At 56.4% G+C, this 22,249-nt stretch overlaps 2 protein-coding genes across 5 annotated transcripts in view; one reads left to right on the top strand and one right to left on the bottom strand.

Moving 5' to 3' along the window:
• The window catches only part of CDK5 (cyclin dependent kinase 5), a 228,042-nt gene that overhangs the window by 63,063 nt on the left and 142,730 nt on the right, over nucleotides 1–22,249 (top strand). The window lies entirely within an intron of this gene.
• AGAP3 (ArfGAP with GTPase domain, ankyrin repeat and PH domain 3) overlaps nucleotides 1–22,249 on the bottom strand; it is a 152,345-nt gene that overhangs the window by 53,944 nt on the left and 76,152 nt on the right. For 2 of the 3 annotated variants that reach the window (XM_075144483.1, XM_075144482.1), the window contains exons 8-10: nucleotides 14,938–15,093; nucleotides 10,748–10,840; nucleotides 2,142–2,246 (exon numbers count right to left, since the gene is read on the bottom strand). In XM_075144483.1, the coding sequence (XP_075000584.1) occupies nucleotides 2,142–2,246; nucleotides 10,748–10,840; nucleotides 14,938–15,093 (354 nt within the window). Of the gene's footprint in view, nucleotides 1–2,141; nucleotides 2,247–10,747; nucleotides 10,841–11,213; nucleotides 12,268–14,937; nucleotides 15,094–22,249 lie in introns of those variants that run through there. The other variant, XM_075144484.1, reaches the window with a different exon arrangement.

Below are 22,249 nucleotides of genomic sequence, written 5' to 3'. Positions count from 1 at the left end.
AGAGGCATGTGCCCTTCCCCAGGAACACAGGTTTTGTTAGCGACCCAGGCTGTTCAACCCTAACGTGCTCTGCTTGTGCCGTCCTGTGAAAGGACACGGGAACTTGCTTCATGCCACGGGAGACAAACCCGGTGACAAACGCACTGCAGCGTCTCCCGATTCGCTCCAGAAGATGGGGAGGAGAGGATATAATGGGGCATCCGCTTCTGGACCACCTCTTCCTCCAGGCTTCCTTCCTGCATCTGTCCCCTCCAAGCAGGTCGTAAACCAGATATCCAGAGAGAAGGCAAGGCAAGGCGAGGCCTTTGCTAATCAGAACAGCACACTGTTCAGCAAAGCCTTTGTCAGCACCACAGTAAAAAACCTAACACGATGGTAGGTGTCACGGCTCTTTTCCCCGATTCTCGGGGAGGCAATGCCATGGAGGGAGCATGCAGACCCCCCATCCTTGCAGAAGTCAGAGCTGGGCAGCCAGCAGCTCTGCGTTTTGTGGCCCACCGGTAATTAGTCCTTGTTCTAGGTAAACATAAAGGGCCACACAACACCTATCTTGGGCGCAAGGTTCAAAGCTTTCAGCGAAACCTAGGGGAGGAGCGGCCCGTCTTGTACCTTTCTTGGCAACGGGCTGTGGATCACCAGTAGCACCAGGTGGAAGCGGACCAGATTTTCGCTTGGGGCAACGTAGTAATGAAATGGAACTCTGAAAAGTGCAGTAAGGAAAGCAAGTGACATCAATCTAGATCACCCCCTGAGGAAGAAATGGTGTAAAAAGGAGAGAAACCTAGTGTGTAGCAGCATCATCTGAGAGCGGTTAAGCAACATCCCAGAAATTACTCTGCCTCTACAGCTGATTGTAATAAAGGCCTATGATGTCTCCAACGGAAATGTGATAAACCCACACACGCATGTGAGCAGACACGCAGAGCAGGCGGCAGCAGCAGCCATTCCCTCCCAGTTTGGTTCTATGAAGACCAAGAAATGGGGTTACAAAGTTAGGGAACTGCAGAACCAGACAGTACCGTACAGGGATCAAAGACTAATAGGAAAAAAACCGTTCTCAAAGCTCCCGCAAATTAAGGGAAGGAAATGCAATGACTGGCTTTCCAGTGTAAGGACAGGAGGGTTAAAAGGCTCAGTGGCTCAGGAGCCGGATGACTGAGCACTGCAAGCCCATGAGTTAGAGACGCAGGGTTAGAAACGAGGAGAAAGACCCTGGGGCTCAGGGCACGCCAACACCCGCGTGTCTGAGGAGATGGGGCACAGATGGAGGGCCTGGGAGCGCTCAGGAAGCACAGGAGCTGCAACACCTTGCTCTTCTCCCTTCAGCCCCGGAGAGCGCTCCAGCAGCCCCTAAAACTGCCCTGCGCCCCAGCCGCTGCCAGGCTGTCCCGCTGCAGCACGTCCTCTCTGCAGAGGGTGCTGTGGCCGCAGTGTCACAGGTGTGTCTGTCCGTGGCTCACTGTCTCGGCAGCAAACTGTGCTCAAGAGGGAATGGGGAAGAAGTCATTAGCCCCACAGTGGGGAGGCGACAGAGATGGATGGGGAGGCAGCTGTGCGCCTGAGCCAAGCGGTGAAGAGGATCAGAGATGCATCGAGTGACAGCTCAGCTCGGCAGGCTCTGCACAGGCACCTCATCTCCATTACCCAATACCTAGCAGCCAGGAAAATTATTGCACACCCAAATGGCACCATCAGCCGTGGCTGCAAGGAGTTCTCCGCCTGCTCCTCACCCCAGATGCAGGGAGGCAGCAACCCCTGCTTTAATGGACTGAGCAGGAGAAACAGGGAAAAGAAAGATGCATTTACTTCGCATAACTCTGTGCAGAGCACGTTCCTATCAGCTTTTCCCATCCAGCCTGGCACTGCAGAGACAGCCTTCATGAGAGGGAAGAGGTTTCCTCCAGACCCTGGCAAAAAACAGCTCTGCTGAATACGCCTGCCCTGTCGAGGGCTAGTGCTGAACCTCCTGCGCAGGGCCCTGCCGCAGACAGAGACTGGGGCTTTCATCTGCTGCCAACCCCCTCCCAAGCAACTCTGTGACTGTGGCACCTGCAAGAGGATCTGCAGCAGCAGCCATGGCACGGAGGAGGACACTGCTCTGTCCCACCCCGCTCCTTTACCCAACCCAGCGCAGTACTTACATGCAGGCTGGGGTGGTATGTGAGGACTCCATTGTCACACAGCGTCACATACTTCTTCTTCCACTCCTTGTTGAGAGACTTGCCACTGCGTTTGAGGAGAATGCCCTAAAAGAGAAGTGTCAAGAGTCTCAGACCTTGTTTGGCCCAGGCATCGTCCGCTCAGCTCCAGCATTACCCCTTGTGGGAGACTGGTCTTTGAAGAGACACAAAGATCAGGACTCAAGAAAGTATCTTCTAGGTTGGCCTTCCCAACAGCATTTTCTCTGGGACTGGTAGGAAAAGGGCGGCACCCCTTTCCTCACCAACCCCAGCATGTCTCCACAGACAGCCCACCCCCCCGTTCTCAGGAGACGAGTGTCTCCACATGCTAGTACTGATGCCCAGATCCTCTGAGGGACCTATCACATACTCTGCTGTCCCAAATCACTCCCTCTGGCTAACCCTTCTTGTGCTGAAGAACAGTGCCAACACAAGGCAGAAGCCAACCTCACCACCAAGCAACACTGCTTGCTCTGTTACCACAGTGCTCCCAGATCTTCTTCCATCACCCAAAGCACAGCCAGAGGGATGGTCAAGGCAAGGACAATTTGGGACAGGCAGGGGTCAATCAATGGAACAACACTCCAAGATACAGGTCTCAGAAGGGATGCATATTCTCTTGCCTGCTTGCAATTCTTTCTTAGAGATGTCAAACAAATGGAGCTAGGGACACACTTCAGGAGGTAGAGCAGGTCCTGGGCAGTTGAGGCATCGGTTCACCCCCCTTCCTCATCAGGATTTTACAAGAGACCCATCCTGTGGTCTTCAGGCACAGCACACTCCTAGAGCCTGAAAACAATTGTGCTGACATGCCCCGAAGCTCCCTCTTCCCACCAGCCCAACCCAGAACCAACCCAGAACTAACTTCTATTGATCTGAATCAACACTCAGAGCTTGGACCCTCCCAACCCCCTCCCCACCCAGTTCTGCCTCCCCAGGAGATCTGCTTCTAGCAGCAATTCATCATGCACCAGGTAAGACCAGAGGTGGAGAGGGAGAAGGAAGCCAGGGCAAGGGCTCTGGAGCAGGGACTGGGGAGAGGACATCAAGTATTGTGCCAGCAGGGAGGAAAGGACAGCACAGGGGGACAAAAGTACGAATGAATAACAGAGTCTGGGAAAAAGCTGGATCTACCAACTGTCGGGCCTGGGCCCTCCGAAAGCACTGTCTGGACAGACATACAGACTGGCTGTTCCTATCGTGGCAAAAATCTGGGCTCCAGGCCAGCACCTCCTCAAAAACCTGGACAGAAAGTCTCTGTCCTGCCAGCCTCGGCATATTTGGGGGCCCCGTCCCACTGCCTAGAGACTGAGGCTGCTGCGCCTGCACGATGGAAAAACACAACAAAAAGTTGTAGGGTTTGGCACATGCTGGGGTAACAACGCTGCCAGACACGACCATGAAATCGGCAACAAATGATGCCGAAAAGGCAGAAGTGCTCCATGACCGCTGATGTCCAGTACTGGGGAAGGAAAGAGTGTGAAAAGGAAACGCCTCCTACTCGTGCAAGGCAGAGAAAGTTAAAACGGAGCGGCAAAAGCTAAGCTGTGTTGGCGGCAGGATCTGATCCCTTGCCTTCAAGAGCTCCGAGAGAATTAGCTGAAGAGCTCACTCAGCAGCGGTTAAAAGGTGCTGATTTTAACGTGCCTTGGAACATGGCAGCAGTCCGAAAGCTCACGCTTTGCCAAGATCTGCAAGGGGAAAAGCAATGACCCTTGTAATTGCGGCCACTTATCCAGACGCTGGCACAGGGCAAAACTGTGGAAAAGCCACCGCAAGAAGTGATCAGCAAAGAATGAGAGGACAGCAGTGTAACTAATGCAACCAACGTGGAAAGAGGTCATCAGAGAAGTTTGATCCTACTTCTGGTTAGATGGCAATATCCGATGACAATGGTAACTGTGTTGACAGAGCATTTTTAGTTTTCTGTAAGGATTTTAACTGAGCAGCACACACCATTAAAAACCAACTGTATAAAATCCATAAAGCCATTAATGTACAGAGTAAAAACTGGTCAAGTGAAAGGTCTGAAAGCGTAATCATAAGTGAGAACCAGCGTAATTATAAATGGCAAATCCATGTCCAACAGAAGTACTTGTATAGAGGTCCAGCCAATCGGCATTTGACTCACACTATTTAATCAATGTCTTCCCCAAACGAGCTCAAAGAAAACACAAAACCAGAAAACTTCAAGGTAATGTAGAAACTGCACAGCATAAATCACTGCAGTGACCGGTCGTCAACACAGATTGCCTCACATCGCTTGGCAAACCGGGCTCCAGAACAGCCTGTTTAGCACAGCCCGCGCAAGGTCCTGTGCCGGGGGGCGGACTGCCAGACCCCTGCAGGGTGGGGTGGGCTCTCTGGGCTGGAGAGCACCGTTGCCGAGCGGTTCCCGAGTTGCCGGAGCTCAGTTAGGAAGGTAACTCAACCTGGCAGGGGAGGAGCAGCGACTGTCAGGTCGGGCAGGGCAGACGGTATGACCTCTGGGTGTGATTTTATCCCAGCAAAGCAGAGCTGGAAGAGCGTTCGGAGGTCACCAGCGTACCCACCTCACTCCAACCTCTTCATAAAAACCACCAGTGACGGAGACTGCGCTCCTCCCCACGATCGAGTCTGCGATCCCCCCCGAAATCGGACCCCGGTGTTTCCTGCACCTCCAGAGGAAATGGCAGCGCAGCACTTGTCCTGTCGTGGCGACCACTGGCAGCGGCCCCGTGCCTTCTGCAGCAGCCCTTAACGTTATCTGAAGACTGCGATCACATCTCCCTGCACTTTTCCCTCCTCTGGACTCGCAGGCCCAAACCTGTCACTCCTGTGTGCAGAACGTGCTTCTGAAAGCATGAACGCGCTCGCCCCGGAGAGTCCCAGAGCTCGAAGGGCAGTGTCCTGACCGGGACAGGGCAGCCCGCTCCAGGCCTTACCGTGCCTTCTCGGGTCTCCTGAGCCATCCCCTCCCAGGCAGCAAGCAGCACCTGCCTTTTCTCCACACCAGGACATGGCTGGCTCGGCTCTGGGTCTGACCTACACAAAATCGCCTTCTCTAGCAGCACCGCTGGGCCACACATTTCCCACACAGTGTGTGAAATGATTACTCCTCCTCACACATAAAGACAGTTCCATATTACACCAGCTGATCTAGATAAACGGTGGGTTCTCTGTATTTGAGAACATTTGTTCCATACCTTTCAAACAAGTCTGCTCCAGACCGGGCTGAAGTTACAAATTTGGCTCAAAGTCACTGGGTGAAATTCTCTGGCTTCTGGGCATAATGATCCCTTCTGGCCTTAAACCTGGCTCAGTTCTAGAGCCTAACTTGCCAGTACCTACTGCAAAACAACAGCTCCGGCTGCCTCTCCTCTCCTCGATGTGGCTTCGATTGAAACACCTTGGCACTACAAAAATACCCACTTCAACACTTTCAGGCTGCTGCATCCCCTGTCAAGGCCCAGAAATGCGTTGTCTGCAGAGAAGAGTTCAGCTGCAGTTGCTTCAGGTACAAATCTGGAACTTCGCAAACTGAAACACAAGCAAAACCAGACCTGGAAACAAAGAATTGAGCACTGGCATCCCATTTTTTCAAGCCAGAAGGCACAAGAGTCCAAAATTGGGAGCAACTACACAGTCTAAGTAAACATCTAATAAAATATGGGGGAGGGGAAGAGGCCCTTAAGGCCAAACATTTGCGAGAAACAGCTGAATGGAGAGACAGAGCTCAGACTTCTTGTTTGCTGCCATATTGGAGATTAAGAGGCAGAAGACAGAAGCAGAGAGGATTCCAGGTTTTAACAGTGTTGCTGTGCTGACTGCATCAAGCTTACAACTCTGTTGCCCAACTTCTTCTTTTTCGATGGCAGAATGTGGAGGTTTGGCCCAGCAGCATCCCGAGAACTGGTTTTCCTGGAGGAAAGCCCCCACAGCAGCTCACGGAGAAGTGAGAAGTGGCAGGGAGCACAAAGCCAGGTGAAACGCAGGAGAAGGGACCAGAGGCAGGCACATCCCCACAGCTGAACTCATCCCCTCCACGCGCGCCCTCGGTGTGCTGCCGTGCACGCACCCCAACGCGCTCCCGGCCGGGCTCCTCAGCTCTGCCGAGACCCCTGCGCCCGCGCGCACCGCCACACCTCAAGCTCCCTCTGCTTCCCGTGGAAAGATTTACAAGAAGTAACTCTTCCACAAGTTTCCTCCCGAGGGTGGAAGTCCTGCACGAAGGAGAGAAGCTGCCAGAGAGGAAAGGCAAGAAAGCCCAAGCCTCTTCCTCTCCCCACTCTTCCTTTCTTTCCCAGCGTTTTGTCGGCCAGCGCGAGTGTCTCTGTTGTGTTTGGATTGTGGTGGTGCACAGTAAAAGCAGCAACAGCAATATGCAGCGTAATGAAGCAGGGAGCAGCGATGGCCCCCAAAGGACTCGTTTACTCCACAAATCTCCCTTCCACTCACTTTTTGCTAAGAATTTTAACACCAAACTTAATTGTAAAGTCGCGTATTGATTGGAAAATGCAAATGGCAATTTAAATGTAATCTAAGCTCCCAGCATGATCCCAGCTCCCAAGGAGGAGGAGTCACCCGCCTTGGGCCCTACTGGAGTGCATGGCCCAAACTGAGCCGGGCCAGGGACCTGGGGACCCCTGGGCTGCCTGTGCATTCGGTACAGCCTTCCCAGAAAGAATCTGGAACATGTGCAATTAGGAGTTCATTCCTAGTAACGAACAGCTGGGGAAGCTTAGTCTCCCGGCCTAATTAACCCACTTCTCAGAGACAAGCGTCCAGCTATGAAGAAGCTCTTCCGACCTTGCAAGACCATCCGAAGCTACGTATCACCGAAAGGACGCTGCAGCAAAGGGATCCCGAGTCCACGGTGCAGAGCAGCCCCAGCAGAGGCACTGGCTGAGGGAGAGGAGGTGCTGTCCTAGGCAGAAAGGGGCCCCGACATTCATGGTCTCACCTGTCCCACTGGGGATTTCCATCTTTTCTAGGTGTGCGGGGCATAAGGGAGACAGAGCAGGTCACGCAGAGGCGCCCTCAGTTGTGCTGCAGAAGGTGGTGACAAGTGACAGCCAGTCGCCACACCGCCGTGGCAGCATACGTCCCTTCTCAGTCAAGCAAAGTCTCCACCCCAGGTTTCTCCTTTCTGCAACGCCCAACCCAGCCTCGCGCTTTGTGGTCAGCCTTCCCAGCCATCAGACTTGTCTCGTTGCAGAAACCCAAAGTAGCGAGTGCCAAACAAGCTGGCCAGCTGTCCCTAGCGCTAGCCCTCTTCCCGCAGAGTCCAGGAAGAGACTGTGCACCCGTTACAGTGATCACAGCCATGGAAGGAGTCTGCAGGGCAACTACCCTCTTGCTGCCCCACATCACCCACAGACTTCAGCTATCTTTAGGCAATTTAAGCATGCACCAGTTCTTGTTCTTCCAAGCAGAGGAAACAAACTGCTCCCAAGGTTATCTACCAGCGGCTGCAGCACCCCGAACACAGCATTTGCTGCCATCAGCCCAGCAGTGCACACGCTGAGGGAAGTGAAGCAGTCTGAGACCGGCCAAGCACCCAGGCAGAAGATCCTGCAGGTTTGCCACTCTACAGCCCTCAAAATGACTGGCTTCTCTGCACTTTTATGGGTGGGCAGGACCACCAGACCACCTAAGAGTAAAACTAGCTAAAGGTCCTGCTCTTTCGCTGCCCTTCGAAGAGATGGCAAGCAAAGAGATCTCCACAATCTTCCAGAAAGGGCAGGTCCGTATCAGAGACCAGAGCAACCATCACGTATCCCGAATCTTTGTGATATGCAGCTACAGCTCCCGAGAGTCTTTGTCCTTTTCACACTGGTGGTACCAAGCCATCGCTCCTCCTGCAGGGATGACCTGGCGAAGGGCCACAGCAGGGATGGTGGAGAAGAACTGCAGCACTCTGATGTTACTCTGGATCTACTGCACTGCACGTTTACACCAACCCCATCCCCCATAACCTGCACGTGGATATTGGCCTGTTTTCTCCTTCAGGAGCAAAGCTCTGTGCCTTCCTAAGATGCTGTCGCACAACTGTTTAATTCAAGCAGTGGGAGGGCAGCAATTTCAGAGTGCCACAGCATCTCAGGAGACAGGTCACAGCAGTGCTCTGTGGCCTGAGCATTGCCCCAGGGCCAGCAACTCCAGTATGGTGTAACACAGTCAGCCAGAGCCCAGGGAGGGAGAGCCATTTGCATAAACTGGTTCCTACCTTTTAGACAAGACACTGCGTCCCCCAGTGTCAGTCCATGTTCTTGTAAAAAGACTGCCAGGACCTCCTCTGCGAAATCATCTCCTGCAGCTTTGGCTACGGGAGGTCCCAGTGCTGAGCCCGGGCACGGACCCAGATCTCACAAGGTAACATTTTGCTCCGGGCTCTCCTGGCGAGCTGCTGCTGTGCAAACTGGTCACTTCACTTAGGTCCTGAACCAGGGAAGTAGTTTGGCACTACTTCTTGCAAAGCACAGAATGATGTGCAAGCTTTGTCAGCCTTGTTCTCCACCTGTTCAACATGGTAACAGCACTGCTCTGCCTACAGCAAGGAACAACTTCATAATTACACTAAAACACTGCGATCTCCAGCAGACTGGACGAGGCCAGGCCCAGTTAGCAACACAGAGAGATACAGGAGCAGGTAAAGAAAGCATCTTGCCCTGCTGAGTGAAGGGAAATCCTGGAAAAAGCAACCCAAAGGTCCAGAAACCAAAGGCCATGGAATGCTCCCATGACCAGACCTCCTGCAGTCAGCAGCACGGTTTTGGGAGCCAAGTCAGGTCTAGCTCAAGGCTCCCGGTGCTCTGCTCGCAGCCTCCCCGCAGAACAAGTGCCCGCCGCTTCCCCCGCCTGCCATCCTGGGCAGCGCACAGGCGCTGCCCCCGCAAACCAACTACCCACCACGCTGAGCAGCAGCCAGAAGGCAGCACACGTGGCAGGAGGCAGGGCTTGGACTGGCTAGGCCAGGGCTAGGCGGTGCTGGCGGCCCATCGTCTCCAGCACACGGTGCCTACCGGAGTGCGTGCAGAGGCAGCCAGCTCTGCCTGGAAATGCGGGCAGCAGCGTGGACAGAGGGGCAAGCACCCTGGCAGCAGAAGCAGTGGAAAAAACAGTTAAAGGAGCCTTGATCTCTGCTCCAACCAGGAAATTAAAAAAAGGACCTGTGCCGCAGAGAGAGAAGGCGCATGCCCTGGCATGCAGCTGATACGCCCCTTCCTGCTGGGGCTGTGCAATCCTTTGGCACTCTGGCAGCAGAGCCCCCACGAGGCCCCACAGCCCCTGCCCCGGCGCCCGGCATTGCTTCCCCTGCCTTGCTCCCCTCCGGCCCCAGAGCCGACATTCAGCATGCTGCCCTCCCTAGCGCAGCCCTCCTTCCAGCACTGCTCCCCTGCATCGGTACCGCTGTCCTCAGACTGTCCCAGTGGCACTGACAACAGCCCTTCGCAAACCTTTCACGCTATTACTACATGGACTGGAAAAGGGCAGGAAGCTTTGGGAGCTCCAGCAGCAGCGGGGCCTCTCTCTTTCGACCCCGCACCCCACTCCTCAGCCAGCCTGGCCTCACTGAGTCCTTCCCGGGGATCTCCTTCCCCAGCGAATACTCAGCACGGAACGGTACCAGGGAGATAGTACCTGGTCGGGATGCAGGCTGCCCTCCCGCCCCACTGACCAATGCTCCTGCGACGCACAGACGTCACCGGCCCCACGCGCACAGCAGCCCAGCTCTGGCCGTGTAGGCAGACGGGGCAGAGAGAGGCCAGCTGGGGCCACGGGAAGAAAAACGGATTCACAACAGGGGGCACAGAGAGCAAGGCAGAGGCACAGCCAGGTGCTACAAAGCAGTGTATGGATGAGCCTTGCCAGTAGCACAAGGAAATGCTGGTGCAGACACCATGCAGCCAATCCATACCCCTTGGTTCGCGTGGGTGCTGCTGGAGCACCCAGACATTTCCCGTCGCTGCTTTCCAGTCAATGGGCACCGGGGCAGGCAATGCTCAGGGTCAGTTCCAGGCAGCTCAAGCTTCCCTGGAAGCCAGGAGGCCGGAGCCGAACGCACTGCTGCCGGAGCAAGCAGCTGCCTCCCTCTGACTCACGACGGCTCACGGTGCGGGCACTGTGCTCGCTGCTTTTTGCCATTGCCCATGATGAGGAGAGTCTCCCTGTCCTGCCGGAGGGCAGCGGGGCCGGCGCGGAGCAGAAGCAGGAGCAGGAGCAGAGCGGCGCAGGAGAGGAGAGGAGCGCTGCAGCGGGGGGCTGCAGCTGGGGGGCCGCAGAGCGGGCGCGGGGCGCGGATGCCCTCTGCTGGAATCGCTCCGCCAGCCGGCCGGAGCAGCCCCCGCTCCGCGCCCAGCGCCTGCACGTGGCGCGGGGTCCACGCCAGCACCCCCGGCACAGCGCTTCTCGGGTCCAGGCAGGCGTGCAGCCCCCCAAGGCGCCTGTCGGCCAGGCCAAGGGGCACCCAGCTCCTCCACGCTCTCCCGTGCCGAGCGAAGGCACCCCAGTCCACACCGTAAAGCCTCGTGGCACCTCCCCGGGGAGCCTGCTCTCGCATGGGGGTGAAGGGAGGAGGATCGAACCTGCTTCATGGGAATGGCCCGCCCGCTGCCGATACTGTCCGCTTTACACTCCGGCACCTTCTTCTCCCGCTCCGGGTCTGCGCCCTTTCGAGACTGGAAGAGAAGAGACATAGGTGTGTTAGAGACAGGGGCGCAGGAGATGGAAACGCATGGCCCCACCATCCCCCGTGGGCTGCCAGACCAGACCACTCTCCCCCAGGCCAGGTCTCCCAGCGCATGGAGCCACCAGCGTCTCGCCCGTCCCCTCTAGGGACACTCCAGACCCAGCCTCCCCACCACCTGTCCCCTGGCAAGCTGTCCTCTCCCCCCACAACGGCAAGCAGAGCTGTCCTAGCAGAACGGGGCTGCCTCTGACCCCCCTCCCGCGGGGGCACACAGGACATGGCGACAGACAGAAATGGCATGGGATGCAGGTGGAGCATGGATGGAAGCAGGAGAGGCTAAGGCAGTGAAGGAACTCAGACCTCTACTAATCCAACAGATTTATTCTGTTAACACACTTGCACCATACAAAGTAGCACAGGTCACCGGGCAGAGATACCAGCCCCTTACAAAAGAGCATGGACAATAAATATCTATCACACGTCTAGAGAGTTGAGAGCAAAACCCGCCAGCCCCCGAGGGCGGCTGCGGTGAGAGCAAACTCCAATAAATACAATATGAAATATACAGTCTGTTGAGCAGAACTCATTCAAAGTGCTTAGGACAGAGGAAAATACCAAGTCATACACGGCATGGAGCACAATCAATACATTCAGAATCACAACAATGGCAGAAGGGCAGCGGCAGCGTCTCTCTGGAGCGTCCTACACACCCCCTCAGTCCGGGAGCGCCCCATGTGCTTTGGATCAGAAAGGGACACGAGCCCCACGCGCCTGGGACACCGATTCACTTGCTTTTGGGCCCAGAACAAAACAAAGAGATTGAAAGAGAAGAAAACTAAAGAGACATAGATGGCTGCTCTGCTGCGAGGAGGAAGAGGAGGAGGAGCAGGAGTCCATGCAGGCTGCAGGAGGTGCAGTAGGGAGGAAGGAGCTGAGTGCTAGCGGCAGGCGCTAACAGCAGCTCCCGCAGGCAGCAGCAAAGCGTCTTTTGGCCCATCCAGCTCCACTCGCTGCTGTCGCCCGGTCCCGGCAGGTCTGCAGGTCTTCCCATCCCATGAGGGTCATCCGCCTGGCATCCCCAAGCATGGAAAGTGCCTAGACAGCATCCAGCAGGCCCAGAAATGTCCCAGCTTAAAGTGCAGGCGCAGGCCGTCTCAGCGCTTCCTAGACTTTACATTGGGGGGATTTAAAAGGCTCCTGCGTGTCTCCGAGGGGGGGACCCATGCTGGCTGGAGGGCGGGCGAGCCTCTAATGTTAGATCAATCCCAGTGCCCATCCCTTATCCGGCCCTGGAGAGGCAATGAAAAGTGAGAGAATTTGTACAGAGGTGCCGTGTGTAACCACCTGGATCTTCTAATTTGGAAGGAGTTGGAAAGGCCTTTTTGTTGATGAAAAGTTGGAAACAGTGGCACATATCTGCAAATATCGAAAGAATAAAGAGTTTGGCAAGTTATACTCAGAACACGGACACGAGTCTGTCAGCGATGGGCGCCAGCGGACAGGCAGACAGACAGGCCACGGAGCGAGGCGCCGGCGGCAGCAGCAGTTGGGGTTTGGGCTCCAGCTAGCGGGGACGGGGCGGGCGCCTCTTGGGCAGAGTCTGTCTCCACCTGGTGGTCTCCGGCACGCAGACCCCCGCCTCTGCGGCGGCGGGGTGCGATCCGGTGTGGGGAGCAGGAGGGGAGCGAGAGCAGGAGAGGAGGAGGAGGAGAGGAGGAGGAAGAGGAGGAGGAAGAGGAGGAGGAGGAGGAGGACTGGGGCTGCAGCTGCTCCCAGAGCTGAGCGGAGCATGGTCCTGCCCAGCGCCGGACCTTGGAGAGGCCCGTGCCCACCTGGGGGACGCTGCGAGGACGGGGGCTGCTGGCTACACCTACGCTGCCTGCCTGGGACAAGCTAGCGGCAGAAAAACAGCCTTCCCTTCCCTTCCCTTCCCTTCCCTTCCCTTCCCTTCCCTTCCCTTCCCTTCCCTTCCCTTCCCTCCCTTCCCTTCCCTTCCCTTCCCTTCCCTACTCTTCCTGGCCCTGTCCCACTGCGGGAGGAGGTGTCGGGAGCTGCTGCTGCTGCCACGACCGAATGGGGTGAAGACTTCAATGTGAGCCACGTATGTGCACCGGCACAAGAGCAAGCAAGTGAGCGTGAGCCCCAGCACCACGGCGGGTGAGCGCGAGCCTGGATGAGCACAGGTGAGCCCCACAGCGAGAGTCAGCAAGCTTGAGCCCAGAATGAGCGCGCGAGTGAGAGCCTAGGCGGATGATGACGTCCACAGCAAATAAGCGAAAGCCCCACAGCAAGCCGCCCTCCTCCTACCCCCGTGGGCGTGTGCCCACACCAAGTGAGCTGAGCACGGGGCTCCAGGAGGAGTGAGGGAGCGTGAACATGAGCTGACGGCGAGTCCAGAACCCGTCGGCGCACAGGCGAGCAGAAGGATGGGTGGCAGTGCATGAGCGCCCGCGTGCACTGGTGCACAGCAGCAAGCATGAGCAAGAGAAACGGCGGGGAGGGAGGAGAAGCGTCCACCAGCACTGAAGTGCAACAGTAAGCATGACCATCGACAAGAGGAGACCTACAGGGCATCTTCAGGGAGGTGTGAGCACACAGAGGAGGGGAGGGCTAGTAAGGAAACAACCATGCGTCAGGATCCGCTGCCAAGGGCGGTGTGTGCTGGGAGGAGGGGGCTGGCGGGGGCAGCCTACCTGCCAGGCAGCACGGGGGGCGGGGGCGAGCACGCGCGCCGGGGAGGGGCTGGCAACACGTGCATACCGAGAACGGGGAGGTGCATGAGATGCAAACCATGGGGAGCGCATGGAGCGTTCAGGACATCAGAGCAGATGCTTCCAGGACGTCAGAAGCTGGGGGAGATGGGTACACTCCCAGCACGAGGAGTCGGGGGAATCTGGGATGCCAATAGTGCAGTGAGAGCAATGGGGCACGGGACATTGCGAATTAACGTGGTCTGGGTCCAGAGCAACGGCAGCTGTTCACACAGGGTAACATGGTGCAACACGTACAAGGACTTTGTGGTGGCCAGTTCCACAGACAGCAGACACGGGTGTACTGAGCAATGGTGGCTGGAAAGCACATTTAGATGGGGAGGAGGAGAGAGGCCTGAGCCCAGCACATTTACAGGGGCACCAGGGGGAGAAGAGCACATTTACGTGGGGAACAGAGGCTATCTATGCTAGACGTGGGGACTAGGAGTATGTGTGCGCCAACAGCCAGGGGAAACTCGTGGGCTGCGCTAACAGCGAGGGTAGGTGTGTGGGCAGGAGTGCGTGCACGCTGCGTGGACGGGTGTGTGCGTGGTGTGAGAGCGTGCGGAGAGGCAGGCTGCAATTCAACCAGCAGAGATAATAGCTGCAAACATACCCTGCACCACCTGGGGCCCACGGCTTTGCTGGCTCCCTAATGCCTCCCCTCCTCCAGGCCCCACAGCAGTCCCCAGGCGCACTGCTCAAGTCACACAGACGCGGGGTTTGGGTACTGGAGCGAGTGGGGCCCAGTGCCATGCGCTGGGCTCTGCACAGCACCACCTGGCACAGCACAGCTGGCACCAAACAGGAGGCCCAGTCACCAGGGGCTTCGTGCCACGCTCGGGGGACAGGGCCCCAAGGAGAGGAAGAGCGTGCTGTGCACGCACAAAGTGCAGCTCCCCCGGTAAAGAGCAGGGAGCTCTGCTCAGGCACACACACTATACACGCACACACACCATACACGCACACACACCATACACGCACACACACCATACACACGAGCGTATTGCATGCACACTCCTACATGTGCAAGGAACGGCTTGCTCTCAGGCGCTCCTCCATGCACGCACCCCCCCATCACAAGCAGCTCTCAGTCCCTACAGAAGGCTCCCTCCCTCCCTGCTGCACACTCGCGCTCCTGCCGGGAGACCCCCCCACGCACCCGCCCTGCCTCCCCTGCCACCCGTCCCCCCCGGCCAGCACAGCAAGGTTCACCTAGAGACTAGCGCACGAAAGCCTGTGGGGCGAGACTGCTGCGGATCCGCTCCCTTCCCCTCTCCTTGCCCGACCCTCAGAAAACTCGTCCCAAAGCTCCTCCGCCCCCAGTGCCGCTTACCGTGAATATGTTGGAGCGCCGCTTCGACTGCTTGCGGATGGGGGTGGGGGTGTTGGAGGCAGCAATGGTCTCAATCCGCAGCTCCCGCTGGCTGATGCTAGGTGTGGAGGGCACAGAGGAGGAGTAGTCACTGAAGGCTCCTCCACCATTGGTGGCCTAGGGCAGAAGAAGACGGGACAGTCACAGACAGGCAGCTGCCCAGGGGCACGGCTGCAGAAACACCTTCCACCTACGCAGCCTCGCACAGCGGGGGCAAGGAAGTGCAGCACGGGACTGGGACAGGGGAAACATCTACGCCATGCGCTGCTCCTGCCCAACGGGGAATCCTGGGAAAGCTGTTTCCCTTCTTTCTGCTTTAGATTTTCCACTGGTAAAACGTTAAAATTCTGAAATCAACAGTGAAGAGCAGCAAATGGACAGAGACCCGACTGCTGGCTGTCGGCCCGGGGAAGCCCTTCCAGACAAGGTCTGGAGCAAAGGCACGGAGGCAGCAGCGAACACGCAGCCCCGAATAGCAGCAGGTGGCTCTCTGCTCAGAGGGGCACGGCTGGGGATGCTTCAGTCTGCTCCCTCTCCGAAACACAGGACTGGTTAGCCATCCCTCGGACACTCTGCCGGTGAGAACCCTCCTCTCCGCAGAGGCCGTGACACGAAGCTGCAAGACAGCCCAGAGACCGCCGAGCTCCAAGTCCCACTTGGTCCCTTCCCCATCTCAGGACGACAGCTACGATACCAACGGGGATGTGAGTCCCCATGACTCAAGCCCTCGCCCTTCCCGTGTCCTGAAGCATGGGGTGCCAGAAGCCAAGCTCACGCTCCATGTAAAACACATCTCTGCCACTGGTTTGAGGCTTACCCAAGCAGACCCCAAGGGTGGCACGCACCTCTTGTGCCTGTGGACTACCGTGGCCTTGGCTGCAGAGGCCCACGTCTGGGAACATGTGGGGCAACACGGCGCCTCTTCACTAACAACTCGCTCAACTTCAGGGAGAGGGGAAGATCTAACCATGCAGTTTGTGCAACCATCTCAGTGACGCTTTTCTTTCAGACGAGTAACTGCTCACCCCCATTCTGCTCATGCAAGCTCTGCGGGCAACGACCTGGAAATGAGCTTACAAGAGGTCCCAGGGAGCAACACCTGCACAAAAGCATTTCAGATCTGCAGCCCAAGACGTCTTACTATGAGGCACGTGGCAGCCTGAGCTCTCTTTGGCAATTCTACTGATCTTCGAACAGCATTTCAGAAATACATTGAAGAAGCTGCCCCTAGAAGGCTCGGAGAGCTCTGGCACCCCTTGCAGGGAGCAGCCCACCTCCTCCCAGGCCACACGCTCACAGAGCGGCGGCATCCGACGGCCCCGGGACTTCCTGCAGTCCCACCTACTGCTTAGAGCAGAAAGTGCAAGCACGTGCGGGATGAGGATCTGCCAGAGGTTTAGACTTGCGCCAAGGGAGGTTTAGATTGGACGTTAGGAGAAATTTCTTTACTGAAAGAGTGGTCAAGCCTTGGAACAGGCTGCCCAGGGAAGTGGTGGAGTCACCATCCCTGAAAGTATTTAAAAGACGTGTAGATGAGGTGCTTAGGGACATGGTGTAGTGGGCATGGTGGGGTTGGGTTGACGGTTGGATCGATGATCTTAGAGGTCTTTTCCAACCTTAATGATTCTATGATTCTATGATAGGTGCTCAGTGAGGAAACACCCGCGTGCACCGCTGTGCCCGGCAGGATCTGAGCCTTATTCTGAGACAATCAGTTAAGAAACCATTAGAAGTGTGTGAAAAGAGGCTGTGCAGGCAGAGCAGCAACTGCGACCCACACCCACGTCTCCTAGAAAGGGTGCAACTTTCACTCAAGCTATGGACCATCTTGTCTCTGATGAGAGAGAGGGGAGAAGACACACACAGGAGAACCTCTTTTAAGAGAGGCAAGAGCCATCCAAGAATCAGCCCAACCTCTTCCTCTCTGAGGCAAGGGACTTCCGACTGAGGGCAGCTCGGTGTGCCGCAGGGAAATCCTGCTCCAGAAGGCCTCCGAGATGGACCTCCTTCACCGCCGCAGCGGGGAGCTGGCGCTGCTTCTGGAAGTTACGGTGCCCCTACTTGCCAGGGCTACCCCAGGCTCCGGAGCAGCTCCACAACAGCCTGCCTGCAGCATGGCATCTGCTGCCTGAAGTCAGAGCAAAACTCCCTTCCACAGCAGGGAGGTGAAGCCTGTGGGGAGGCACGCTGCCCTGACAAAATGTCCTGGAAGGCCACTGCCTCTGGGTGGGTCTGGAAGACCCTAATCCCACGCTGGAGACAGGGCAGCACCAGGCGACAGATCCTCTGCAGCCTGCCCAGCTCTCGGACGGCTCAGCGGGGAAAGGGAGCCTCGTACCGAAAGGAACTCACCGGGTTGAGCTCCTACCTGCCGCCAGCCTGGCAGCACGCCTGGCTCAAGCCGAGGAGCTGGAGGCCGCGCGGCTGCTCTGTGGCTTTGAGGAAAGCCTTGCTGTGAGCAGGTGGCCTCCCTGCAAGTGTGGGACTCGGACTGTCACACGCCTGTCCGGAGACAGGACCCTGAACCGCGGAATGAGTGGGAACCTGGTCTGCTTGTACTTCTCCGTGTGCAGAAGAGGCCCGGCACTCCGTCCGGAGAAGCGAATGTCGCCAGCAGGCTGTCCTGCTGACGAACCCTGGCCTGAACAAGGGAGTTCTGCTGTCATGTCCCAGGGGCGGGGGGACCACCAGGGACACGGAGAAGCAAAGCAACGTGCCACCCTGCCAGTGACTTCTGCACCATTAACAGAGACAGCTCCCGCAACCCGTGGATTCAACACTGCATGAAGAAGCGTTCAGCTGCTGAGACACATGCGCTGACGGAGCTCTGCTGAAACGCGCTGCGACAGGCAGGGAAGCGCTCGTTACCGAGCACAGGTGAGCTGCAGTTTGTGTTTCACTTCACTTGCAAACTTTAAGTTGCCAGTCCTTTCATCTGCTCTCCTACTAAAGTCGTGCTAAATGCACGTCCTGGTGTCACCAAAGAGCCCGTGCAGCACCGCAGCCCAAGGCCATCAGGGTGAAGCCGTGACACTGGGTGGCCCTGTGCCAGGAGGGCAGCTGAGCAGGGCCGGGCACGGCCGGGCACCCAGGCAGCGCGGCGGGGCCCGGCAGCGGCTCCCAAGGCCCGAGGGACTACGCAGCTCTCTCCACCAGCCCGCAGAGCTCAGCGTGGGGCGGCTGTGCTACCTCCTGCCAGCTGCTGGGAATGAGTTCCCTGGCAGAAGGACAAACTTCCACCCCAAGCAAACAGGCAACAGTGACTCATCCCACAGCCTGGGATACTCCTAAGGGCATCTCTGAGTCCCTGGAGGAAGGTGGAGAAAGGGGTAGCAACAGTAAGGAAATCGCTCTGTTATTCTGAGTTATTCTGTGGAATAACTCTGTGAGTACTGCAAGCATCCACTGGCCCGAGAAATCCCACCCACACCCTGCAGGCAAGGGACAGGCAGCTGCCAGAAGGGAGCAGGGTGGAAGTCAAGGCCAAGCCGAGGAACAGGGCTCCCAAACCCATCTAACCTGCTCGCCCAGGGACGGGTGCAGGCAGGACGCAGGAGAGGAGAGCCCGAACCAGCAGGCAAGCAAGAGCTTTCCTTGGGGGCTGCAGGGCCCGAGGGCGCCCAAGGTGTCTGTTCAACCGGGTGCAGATCCGCATCCCACAAGCCGCTGGGAATGCCCAAGGGACAGACCTGGCGTCCCCAAGGGAGCGTGCAGGACTCCCAGGGCTGGCCCTGGCTCCTGCCATGCAGACGTCCATCCAGACGACCAGGAGATGCTGAACACAGTACTCAGGGTCACAGACCTGACGAGCATGTGCTCCACGAGCACTCGTGAGTGCTGGTGGAAAACCCTGGCCACAGCTGACCTGTTACTACAGCTCCCTTCCTCTCTGCCTTGACGGAAGCAGGGCCCTCTGAGGCACCAGGCACTGCTGTGGAATAAAGCAAAAAACCCCAAAACCCCCAAAGACAGAAATGAAACCAGGGCCTTTGGCTGGTTCAGGAACTGTTTCATAAAGAGGATCATCCACTGCGCAAGGACACCAGAACACCTCACACAGCACTGCTGTCGCAGAGCCCGGACAATTTGGGAACCTGGCACAATCACGAAGGTTTGGAAACCGGCCACCACCTCACACCAGGAGAAGAAAGTCCTCCAGACAGATGGGTGACAAAATCACCAGGGTCCTCTGGGGTCTCTCCTCTAACAGTAATTGCACTGGACTGGCCAGATTGTCAGATCCCAGCTCCTGCCTGCCATGCAACCCTTTGCGGGGACCACTTGGTCCCTTTTCCAGAAGACAAGTGTCTTCTTCACTGACAGCTCCAGAAGACAGAGCTGTCCCTGCCTGCACGGGCCAGCAGACCAGGCACCGAGCAGAACATCCTTCTCATCTCATATGGCACCACCACCTTCTGGGCACAAAGCTATGAAGGGAAGCAGACCTCAACCACAGCTACTGGCAGAAGGGAAGAGGGATGCTCCAGGGGGAAGGGAATGCTGTTGCTAACAGAAGGACAGCCGGCTAAGGGGAATGCTGCCCGAGACGCCGTAACTGCCACCACACATGGCCAGCAGCTGCAGGCAACACCTCGACACCCACAACCAGGCCCTGCAAGGACAGAGCAGTGTACAGGCTCCCAGGGGCTGCTCCTGGCCAAACACTCAAGATGCAAATGCCAATCCCGCTGTTCCCACAAGTGGTACTGAGAAGAAAAAGAGATCCTTGTGTCCCAGTGCGCGTCTTACCTGTGTACACCAATACCTTGCGGTACAAGGCAAACAAAAGCTCCTAACTGTATTCTTTGCCTGGCTTCTTTCCATCTCATCTCCATGTTAAATCCTGTGTTCCCAAACCCTTCCTTGAGATCCTTTTCCCTGTGCCAGTTCCTGCTCTCTTACTTGCAAAAGCAAGTAAGAAACCTTGGCGAGAGGCCCATACCCTCAGGCAGGAAAAGACAGAATACGGCAGTACTCTGCAAAGACCTTGGCACTCTCGTTTGTCCTTCCCGACAGTGTGCAGTCTGTCCACCTCCTCCCAGAGCTGCCCCACAGGGCATCTCAGTGCCAGGAGCAGAGGACGCCTCCCAGGAGCGAGGCCACCATCACCGAGCCCCACGAGAGGCTCTGGCACTTCTGCAGCCCAGACCTGGAGAGCAGCGCCCGGCAGGACTCTGGAGCTGTCTCCTGAGTTAGGGACAGCTGCTCCAGCTCGCGCTGGAGACCATACCCTTTGGTGCGTCACCACCATCACAGCGCACTCCTGAGCAGCGATTCTGGGCTCTTTTGCATCCCTGCTGCAGTAACTGCGGGGTCATTGTGCTCGCTATTGGATCTGTGTCCTCCCGCACGGGCAGCAAGCCCATACGCACCAGAGCGCGTGGGCTGCTCTGTCCAGGTCTGTGTTAGAAACGTCAGGAATCAGTGAACCTGTGTTTCTCAAAGCCGGTTGGATTTTCTCTGAGGACAACGGGAAGCAGTTCCAGAACCTCATTCCTGAGCCCAAGTGAGAACGGGGAAATACTTCACAGCGTTTTAGGATCACTCACCGGTTCCATTACTTTATACTCTGTTTTTAGAAGTGCTTTCTGTAATGGAAGAGAGATGTGTAAACACCACAGTAAAGATTACTGCAGCACGTCACTGGGAACCGAAAGGGTTTGTGGTGGGGCCACAGAAGACCCAGGCAACAGAAATTAACTTTGATCCTCACTGTGGCGTCCAGGTTTGGGGAGCGCAGGAGGGACACGGCGTTAGACAGGCACTGAGCATGTACGGGGGAGGAGGAGAGAGGGAGGAAGCTCCAGAAGGACATGGCCTATCATTATTGCTGACACTGCTACAACCCAAGCAATCAATAAATATTTCTTGCTTCGAAAGGCCTCACAGTTAGCTGCAATTTCCCGTTAGCTGCGTGCTGCGTTCCTTCCCTCTAACAGCTCTGGTTCCCCACCAGAACTACCTAGCTCCCTCCGGCAAAGCCCCAGAAGCACAGCAAGGTACTGAGATAAAGTCCTGTCTTAGAGCCAAGGAGCCAGCATTCACCTCCACACAGACGTCGTCTGCAAACCGGGCTGAAAGGTACTCTGCAGGAAGGAAAGGAAAGTTGGGAGGTTTCTGAGCAAAAACCTCTAACAAGCTCATGACACGGCAGTTAGAAACCTCTTCTGATGCCCAAACTTTGCTTCCCCGTGACCAGTCTTAAATCAACCTGTCCTGGTTTTGGCTGGGATAGAGTTAAATTTCTTCCTAGTGCTGTGTTTTGGATTTAGTATGAGAAGAATGGTGATAACACACTGATGTTTTCAGTTGTTGCTAAGGACCCTGCAAAGGACAGCTTCCACGCTACCAAGCAGAGGCTGGGAGGGAACACAGCCAGGACAGCCAGCCCAGATGGCCAATGGGGTATTCCATACCATGTGACGTCATGCTCAGTATATGAAGGGTAGGCGTGATCCAGGAAGTACCGATCGCTACTTGGTTATCGGTCAGCGCGGGTGGTGAGCAATTGCATTGTGCATCACTCATTTTGTATATTCTATCATTATCATCATTATTTTTATTCATTCTTATTCTTATTCTTACTATCATTATTATTTTCCCTTTTCTGTTCTATTAAACTGTCTTTATCTCAACCCATGAGTTTTTCTCACTCTTACCCTTCCGATTCTCTCCCCGTCCCGCCGGGGGCAGGGGAGTGAGCGAGTGGCTCCGTGGTATTTGGCTGCTGCCAGGTTAAACCACGACACCACCCGTTTTGTTCTAGCACCTGCTTTTCTCAAAAAGTTCCTTCCTTTCACAGCTGTGTATTTTAGAGGTCAGGGTTGGTCCATTTCAGCCTTCACTTTCCTGAGCTAAACAAGCCAAGGGCTTAACTTCCTCGTGTCAGGATCTCTTTTCCCCCCCACTTGCTTTTTGCTGTTCCTACACCAGTTTCAATGCGTACTTACATGAGCGACTGGAATCAGACGGAGGAGCCTGGTATCCCCACACCCCTCACACAGGGAACATGTTTTTATCTTCACTACAAACACGTTGCCCGGCACAGCAAGTGCCATTAGTTGCCACACATATTTGTTAGGACCCTTTTCTCATACTTCAATCATTGAAGAAAACATTAAACAAGCGTTCAGCTCCTCCCTGAGGAACGCTGCCTTTGGCCGTCCTCCACCCCGCTCCCCCTTTCAGAACAGACTGCCTCTCCTTCCCAGCCAGTCTTTGACTGTTTACAATTTGTCTGCTAATAAAATCCTCAAATTACCAGATACACCCT

Source organism: Calonectris borealis, chromosome 2, assembly GCF_964195595.1.
Source record: "Calonectris borealis chromosome 2, bCalBor7.hap1.2, whole genome shotgun sequence".
Classification (NCBI taxonomy): Eukaryota; Metazoa; Chordata; class Aves; order Procellariiformes; family Procellariidae; genus Calonectris; species Calonectris borealis.
Note: the sequence above shows the minus strand (reverse complement) of the source record. Positions and strands in the feature narration are given on the sequence as shown.